Below are 9755 nucleotides of genomic sequence, written 5' to 3' on the forward strand. Positions count from 1 at the left end.
ACAGTATAATGAACAGTTCCAGGATTGCAAATGAAATGCATACTGAAACAGTTTCAGTGAAACTGATTACTTTCACTACTATAAGTTGATAAAATGGTTAAATTCTCGCAAACTATACAGCACAATAAGCTTTCATAATACAACACATTGGACATCAAAGTATAAGGCTACTAATAGAAAAGACTGCTTTCTTCTGAAAAGGGACTTCAACAACAACATCAAAGAAAATTTGGAAAGCTAAATGAGAGAGAGTTGGGCAAAAAAATTCGTAGATGCCTTCCGGTCAGCACAACAAACTTCTTCTCAACTAACTATCTTTTCCTCTCCCAATTGGTGCATCCTCTAATCCGAAGTTTATCCCAATTCTGTAGCATCATGTCAGTTGCCTCTTGAGCATACAGCTTCAGCATCAGAAGGATCAGTTGTAGCCCCCACTGCTTCCATCAAGTAACACTAGACTCTCAACGTATTTGCTTAAGAAGAATGAATAACGCTCACCATAGATATCAAGATCCTTCCATTCCATGCTCTCTGGATTATATGATAAAAGATCTCCATTATACTCCATCACCAGAGATTCCCCATTTCCCCTGAACCCTACAGCTTGTGAAATCCCTCCCTCCAGAACCAGTACAAACTTCTTAGTCCATGACTCCAATTCACCATATTGGTTCATAACCCAAACAGCACAGCGATCCCACGATTCATCACAATCCCAGCATTTTTCGAACCAAATCATAGAAATTTGACCCCCACACAAACTTACAGACAAATCTGTAGGAGAAACATGAATTAGCTCTCGTGGAAAACCTATTTCACTAAATTTCTCTTCACTCAGATCAAACACCAACAGGCTATTAGTGAATTCCCCACCTTCATTCTCAGTATAGGAAATCCAATGAATAGCCCCACTTAAATAGACACTAGTATAGAAACGCTCAATAATTTTACAATGAATGTCCTTTGAGTTAACTGTTTTCCACAAACCAGTGCTTAAACTATAGACCTCAACTTTAGGAGGCAGTACTGTATTAGCACCATGATTGTCATGCAAATAGGCTATCCTCATCACTTTATGATCATGGGTTTTCTGATCAAACCCAAAGCCAAGGCAGATGTGAGATTTGTATGAACCAAACTGAACATGAGGGTTAGGGAGGGTGATACTTCTGCGAATAGCGGGGTTCCAGAGAATGATTGTATATGTTTCTTCCACGATATCATCAGAAAGGCAAAACAGACCATTACAGAAACCCACAACTCTAAAGTGGTGCCCAGACCTAGTCTTGAAGGGAAACTTGAGTTCTTTAACAAGGGTCAGATTTTCGGTTTTTGAAGGGTCAAAGTAGACTGAGTAGTGTTCTTGGTTGCTGGGTTCCAAGGAGAAGTGACGAAGGAGGATTAGGGGAGTGGCATTAGAAGTGACCGATAGGGAGTGAGATAAGTGAGTGGAGATGAAATCTTGAGAAGAAATGAGAGAACACCATTGATTCGATACACACCTGAATCGTAAAAGGCTTTCTACAGGCAGCCTGCAAAAGATTTCATGCAGAACGCTATCAGGCAAATAGTCCGACATCCTACGTAGAAGACACAAACCCTAGCTATTTCTGAAGGAAAAGCTCCCAGTTCTTCAACTTTTTGAGAACTGAGAGAAATAGTTTATACCGATGGAGTACTGAACAAAAAAGACAACACGTATTTTCTTTGACATCGGGAACTCAGAAGAAGGAAAAAAATAAAATAAAGGCAAATAGTAGTAGTAACTACTTTGAAAGTCAAATATTAGCCACCAATTTAAAAGTTATTACTACTACCTCAGTTTTATTTTATGTGAGACAATTCAGAGTATAAAGGTCAAATTATTTAATCTTTTATGTGAATTCGGACGTATATTAAATCTTGAAGAAATTTCAAATAAAATTTACATATTAAGAAGTTACTTAAATAGTATTAAAAGTCACAATAATTCATAAATCAAATTATTTAAAAAGAATATAAAAAAGACCGCTCAAAAAGAAAAATTTCTCAACTCTGCAAATGCTCAGCTCAATTTATTTTTTATACTCGGCAAACAAATTTATGCTCAAATGGAAGGAGGAGAGGAGGGGTATGTCCATTACTCTAGCTGATCTCTTATTTTTCTAAGAAAACAAATGTTAGAATGCCTATTGAATTCTTTTTCCAAACATTGGATTCTAACAAGACTAATACGATCAAGGACGCTTAAGGAGATGATAAGGTGGAGAATCAAACTCCTATTGGAAATTGAGAATGACAACCAATTGGGATACTATGAAAACCCTTGAGACCATATTTTGACTTGTATTGTTTAATAATAGGATATAGGCATGGTTGTACTTAAATGTAAAATTATATGAAGTTAGGATGCCATAACACCATTGAGTGACTAATAAAGAAGATATTAAGAGGTTATCTTCTACTTATAGATGTGTGCCACTAATGTAGAAATTTAAAAAGTATAAGCAAAACAGTTACAATTTTACGTACACATTCGCTGACACCTAAGATTATCCATAATAATTCTAGGGTATTGATCCTCGAGAAAAAATGTCAGATCAATAGTTATTTTGAAGAAGGGTTAAAACCATTTTATACTATTGAATTTGTTTTAAAATGATCGTCCATCCGCTTATTGGCTCCAAAAAACTCTCACTCTCTGCTTATTACTCCTTATTTTGATCGAGCTCAGTTGGAGTTTTAGATGGTGATTTGCAGTTTAGTGATAGCGCCGGGCGTTCGTCGAAAACCAGCCGGAGATGATACGACAAAGAGACATGTTGGAGTGTATGGGGCGGGTTGGATAGATTGGGTTAGGTCTTTTTTCATAACAGTTGTAAATAATTAGTTTGATGTGTTTGGCTAGCAAAAATCACGAGTTATAGTCTGTTTTGGCAAGCTTCTTGAAGGTTGAATGCACTTTAGCAATTTGACACTTTTTTCTACTAAATAATTTGGAAAGAATTACGAGTTATAGCCTGTTTTGGCAACCTTCTTGAAGGTTAGAAGCACTTCAAAAACACCTTTTTCTACTAATAATTAGGAAAAAATCTTGAGTTATAACCTGTTATGGCAACCTTCTTGAAGATTAAAAGCATTTTTTTCCCCCAAAAGCTCCTTTTTTTTTTCTTTTTTTTTCAGATAAAAGAAAATGCTTTTGACGAGTAGTAGAAATAATTTTTTGTTGTTAAGAAGAAACTATAAATTTCTACTTCTTCCTGGAAGCAGTATCTTTATCATAAATTATATTTATAAAACTATCCCAAATTAATTTAACGCATGTTTAATAATTCAATTAAATACAAACTAGTTTTTATTGTTTTGGTTTCCACATTAAATATTTTCTCTATGTAAACAGTCCTACTTCTAAAACGAGCCATGATACTTGTCCTTTTTCACAATTTGACGTTTTAAAGCACTAAGATTGACCAAAATTAATACACAAATTGCTTTTCTCCAAAAATGCTTTTCTAAAAGTTTGTTTCGATAAAACTGCTTATCGAAATAAGTAATGACAACTTAGAGTTATACCGATTGACGAGCCAATAGAAGGTGTTTTTCCAAAAAAAAAAAAAAAAAAAAAAAAAAAAAAAAAAAAACTATTTTACTAGAATTTAGATTTCTTTCGTTTGACCAAATGAAATGGATAAAATAATGGATAACGAAAAGGATGATTTGTTCTTCTTGTTCAGTACTCCATAATTCATTTCAACTTCTTTGTGCTATTTGTCATGTTATACCCAGAGAGATGAAGAACGGTTGTAGCTTTTTTCTTTCTTGTACTCAATAATGTGTGTTCATATTGCTCATCTTCCTTCCCGAATTAGCTAGAGCTTTGTTGTTTTCTCCATAGAAACTAGAAAAGATTCTGCAACATTTTCGGACTATTTGCTTGATTGCTTCCTGCCCGAAATCCTTAGCAGGTTGCCCGTTGAAAGCCTTTTACGATCAGGTGTGTATCGAAACAATGGGGCTCTCTCACTTCTTCTCCTAATTTCATCTCCGATCATTCCCCTCTTTTGACACGAACAAGTATTTGGATAAACATATCCTTAACTAAAATACGAAAAACTCGAAGAACGACTATTGAAGTTTGAACATTTATTAGTTCGAACTCCATGAATCGTTCACGGAGTTTGAAACTCTAGCAACTTTTCATACTTAGATCGTGATTCTTTCCTTGATTTTGAATTGGTAAAGGTTTGAACTCTGGGAAATGTTCCTAGAGTTAGAACTCACATGATTCAAACTCCACGAGAAAACCCTGAATTAGAAATATGCAATTCAAACTCGAACAAACAATCATGGAGTTTCAACTTGCTCAGGACACTGAAATGGCGTTCAAAACAGCTATCATGAGGAGTCACCCTCAAAATTAGGGTTGGGCATATTTCGGTTCAAACCGAAAAAACCGACCGAATAAACCAAAAAACCGAAATTAACTTCAGTTCGGTCCGGTTTAAATTTATAAGATTTCAACAATTCGGTTTGGTTTTTGGTTTATGCAAAATTAAATTCGGTTAAACCGAAAAACCGAATTTTAACAAGCCACTTTTTTCTTGAAACATATATATAAATATATATATATGTATATATATATATATATTGGAGTTTTGCCCATAAATAATAAACTAAAGAGGCCCAAATCCCAATCCCAAAATAAAATATCCAACCCAATTAGTGAAGCCCTATCTAATATCTACCCAAGCAAAAAAAAATTAGATAGGCCAATGATTTTGTCTTAGCTCTAATCAACAGCCCTTTTGGATAATGTATGGTCTGTGTTGTAAATGCGTTATATATATATATATATATATATATATATATATATATATATATATATATATATATATATATATATATATATATATATATATATATATATATATATATGTCTCTTTCGGTCTCTCTATATGTGACGGCTTTGCTCCTGTTGAGATGTACTAGTACTGTTACTGTTTCCTGTTTCCTCTGAGCTTAATTAGAAAACATCGCTGCAATTTTAGCTTATGTTTGTTAAAAATTGCTTGAAATTGTCCAAACGCCTACTTGTGGCTGTGGGAAAGTTTCCATATCTAAACTGAATAAATCGAACCGAATAAACCGAATCGAAATTGCAAAAACCGAACTAAACCGAAGTTATTTCGGTTTGGTTTCGGTTCCCATTTTTTACAAACCGAAAACCGAAAAACCGAACCGAATTTAGGAAACCGAACCGACCGAACGCCCAGCCCTACTCAAAATGGTGATATAAATAATTTTCAAGAAATTAGTTTTTATATCTATAGTACAACTAAAATTCCTATATCCTACTTTCCAACAATACAAACGTCAATATATATAGTTTCAATCACTCTTTTAGCACCTCTCGAAGTATGAGCATAACATTTTTTTTTTGACAAGCAACAAAAATTTGAGCTGAGTAATTGGAAACAATATTATATCATAAAATCGACAAAATCATTTAGAGTAAAATAGTCAGATACAAGTGTGGGGGAAAAAAAAAAAATCCACCATCAACACCGAGTGGAAACTTAACTGAGTCTTAACAACTAGAAAAGAATATGTACGTCAAAAGTTACCAGCTTATTAAACCATTCAACAAATGAAAGCGAGAGAGTAGCTTACAAAGGCAAGTGATAGGCCGCTAAATTGATTCAGCATTTATCCGTGCTCAGCGCAATTCCACATGGTCTTGACATAACCAACAACAATAACTACGCCTCAGTCTCCAACAAATAGGGGTCAACTATATGAATCTCACTTCTCATTTTAGATCACCATATCATATTAATTATACTAAAAGTGAGAAGCTCCTATCTTCAAAGTTAGATTACCATTTTGCCCTTGGTTTAAATTAAATGTAATAAAACATAAAAAATGTAACATAATAAATATTGGATGGTAATAATATTATAATTGCATGAAGCCTGAATTATACGTTCAGGACCATAAAAGAATTTTCTGCATTGCATGATATCCTAATTAAAGATCCAATTGAATAATAGCATTTAAATTACATAAAGGGTGAGTGAATAATAAGCTCATCAGTCCTATTTTAATGCTCCACTGCCCATGAAATAACGAATACAATACATACAATGCATGCAATTGTGTATCCGATATACTATGATACTAGTGAATATATTTGCGCTTCACGTGGTCATGATTTTTTTTTATTTGTTGAATCCACAATCTAATATTCATTTTCTAATGTTGAATATTAAAACTTGTAATCAAACAACTTTATTAATAATTCAGGCAGAACTACCATCTAATCTGAAATAAAAGGGAATGTCACCACCTATCATGAACGTAAGATTTAAAAGAACATGTATCAACATTAACAATAATCCGTAGGCGGACTGTGATATAAAACATCATAGCATCTGGAACTGTCATCATTGATGTATATCCTACTTTACTTTGGAAGGTGATGCTATTTTGTTGGAAATAACAAAAATAAACTATTTGTAACAACCAGTCCTAAAGTAATAGCATCCAACTTTGGGTATTTCATGAGGAAACAATACAAAACACCTAAAAAGCATAATACAAAGGTCAAGTGATTAAATCATTTTGCTGACACACTTTTCTTGCAGTTAAATAAAATATATCATCTGGTTCCTTTGCAGAATGATAAGCAAATATATGTATCAACAGCCAAACATAGCCACTTTTGCCTTTTAGATAATGACTATATAACTCCTTTTACAGTTGAAGAAGATTATAAGATGCAACAACGTAACATGACTCCTTCTAGTATTGCCCTTGCAGAAAACCTGAGTGCAACACTGCGACAATAGCAATCTGATCTACCAAATACCTCCTGCCCATCAAAAACTTAGTGCACACTCACTCTCTTTTTATTGCTCTCTTTTATTACCTTTTTCTCATAAATCAAAATTTGTAGTAACAGGGATGTGTATATATTGGCTTGCTACTTTACTAATGTTATATTTGAGGAAGTAATGAGACTTAATTGGGGAAGAACGTGGGTTATATCAGGAGCATATTCACCATAAATAATAAGAGAGTTAATAATCTTAAATGCCTTTCCCTTTTAATTGAGCAATGAATGTACACAGTTACGGTTTTATTGATAAAGTGATTTTATTTTTCAACAAATATTAGGAGTAAATACAAAAGAAAAAGATCAAAAAATTGATAAAAAAAAAAAGACAAATAGCAATAGTGGCCTAAGAGAGGTGTCACATACCTACTTAATGCTTGGCTTATATATATATATATATATATATATATATATATATATATATATATACATATATATATATATATATAATGTAATTACAATAATTATAAGGGAAGTAATGACAGATAATGCTATTAAATGATGAGTGAGTCTTTATTTTATGTGGGGGATGAAGCTTTAATATTTTATTTTATTTGGTAAAATAGAGAATGAAGAGAAAAAGGTTAAAAATTTGAGAAAAAAGATAAATACCAATGGAGGGGCCATAGAGTGCGCCACATGGTTTACCTACGCCAGCTTTATATTATATATAGATATAGATTTTGATGTCTTTTTAAATTCTAAACCGAATACCTAGCCGTCATTATTGAAGGCTGCAGTAGTGAGAAAATTTTGTCACTAAATGAGTAGGATTTTTTCATCTGCCCATGATAATCAGTTTACATTTTAGCTTTATTTGTTTTGTCCTTTGGCCTTCCTCCAATAATAGTAGTTATTGTAGAAAAATATAGCAGAAGAAAATTTAAATCTAGGAGATCTTTTGCTAGCCCAAGATCGTTAACTAAGATCGGAAGATTCAACTAAAGAAGAGGAAGCTTTGGAAAGGAAGTGTTTACTTGAATTGCTTTGAAGTGGTTTGTGTTGGGTTGATTACAAATGTTCAAATTCACCCCTATTTATACTTGTCTAGGGATGGTTTTAGAGAGAATTATCTAGATACATCTACAAAATATCTAATTAGCCTTATCTTCTAACACTACTCTAGAATATCTAGACTTTTCTTTAAGATAATTATCCAAGATCCTACACTAGACTATTCTAGATCCCTTACTAAATATCTAGGATTTTTTGTACCTCCAAAAAATCAACTTTATTTCTTCACACTCCCTCTTAAAGTGATTTTTTGGAAATTACCCCGAGCTTGTTGCAGAAGAACTCAAACGAAGCTTTTGGGTGTGCCTTGGTGAAGATCTCAGCAATATTTTCCCGACACTTCTTCTTCTTCAAATCATCTCTGTTGTGGTCAGACTTGACATTATTTCTTTTTGGCTTTTGCCAACCACGTGAATCATCTCCATGCTGAGTTTCACGTTCTAGAGTTTCCATACTCCCCCTTCCTCTTAGCTCCTTGACAATTGTGTTATCTGGAGAAGCATCTGAGTCGATGACGATCTGACCATGAATACCCTTTGAAGATTCAACACCAACATAGGATCCACCACTAGATTCCCTTTCCAGCTCCTTAATAAATTGTTTGGCCTTCGGAGAACTAAAATCAGCATATTCCATGAAATTGAATCAATCTTCATTTATTTGACCATATCTCCATATGAAATTAGAAACTCCCTCAATGTCAACCATTGCCATTTATTCGACCTTCGTACATCTCCTTCTGCTTCCATTATTTGATCTGAGCTGGTGATTGACTTTGATACGATAGATGATTTACCAGAGACTTCAACTCCCACTATAACTCCCTCAATGCTTTCTCCGGAATGGTCACCAAATTCTTGCTCGTTGATTTCCCTCGGTGCGCCTACCACGTCACTAGTCTAAATGTCTTTGGAATATTCTTGCTTTTTGTTGATGACATCAATGCCTTCCTTCTCCACGTGATGAACCGTATTATCTCTTGAATCCATAATCCAGTCTTTTTCGAAATTGAAGGAAGCCAGGGCATCTACTTGTAACACCCCGCATCTTGGAACTATGTCTAAGCTCATATCATTAGAGTTCTAGTGGAAACATTTAAGGTTTTGACGTTTTGCGAAAATGGTTCATGGGCCTATTTCGGGCAAACGATAACTCCTTGATCGGTTTGGAATTTGGGAAGGTACTATCAATGAAGTTGTAGTATGCAGAAATACCTTTCTAACGATATAAGGACCAAGCCAATCAGAGATCGGAGCAAGGAGATATGATCGTCTCAATATGGCTAATAGTAAGGCACTTGAAATCCTATAGAATCGGCTAAGTTTTCGATACGTCTGCCTTCCAGTCAACTTTAGTGAAAATCCGTTGGGAATTTGAGAAAACTTCCTCAATGAAAGTTGTAGCCCTTTGAAATAGCTTTCCAACGGTATCTTACGGGGTCAAACGGTCATCTGTGCAAAAAGTTATGCCCATTTTACTGAAGCCTATTCGCTGGAAATTTTGCCCGGCGTAACGGTGACGTTACGGACCGTAACTCGTGTTACGGGCCGTAACAGTGGACCGTAACGTCCCAAAAATTTCCAGAAGCTCACTGGAAATTTTCACCAAGGTACGGTACAAAGTTACGGTCCGTACCTTGTGTTACGGGACCGTAACAGGACCGTATCTTGGTCCGTATATACGTTTCGGGTCACTCGACTTCGGGGAGGCCATAACCCTATCATAAATTGGGAATTTGGGAAAACTCAAAGAACGAAAGTTTTAGATAATTGAAAAACCTTTCCAACCATAGGTCGTGGGTTCATAGGCGACGTCGGGATAGGGAGATATAGACGTTTTAAGACAGATAGGTCTCAACCCGTTTTCA

The 9755-nt window shown here is 34.6% G+C and overlaps 1 protein-coding gene across 1 annotated transcript; it reads right to left on the bottom strand.

The window, feature by feature from the left end:
* Positions 1 to 290: 290 nt before the first annotated feature.
* LOC132036754 (F-box/kelch-repeat protein At3g23880-like) lies at positions 291 to 1783 on the bottom strand. The gene has a single exon (XM_059427134.1). It carries the CDS (start codon positions 1577 to 1579, stop codon positions 419 to 421), a length of 1161 nt encoding a protein of 386 aa, XP_059283117.1. The 5' UTR covers positions 1580 to 1783; the 3' UTR covers positions 291 to 418.
* Between the last annotated feature and the right edge of the window lie 7972 nt (positions 1784 to 9755).

The sequence above is a fragment of the Lycium ferocissimum genome, chromosome 11, assembly GCF_029784015.1.
Source record: "Lycium ferocissimum isolate CSIRO_LF1 chromosome 11, AGI_CSIRO_Lferr_CH_V1, whole genome shotgun sequence".
Taxonomy (NCBI): Eukaryota; Viridiplantae; Streptophyta; class Magnoliopsida; order Solanales; family Solanaceae; genus Lycium; species Lycium ferocissimum.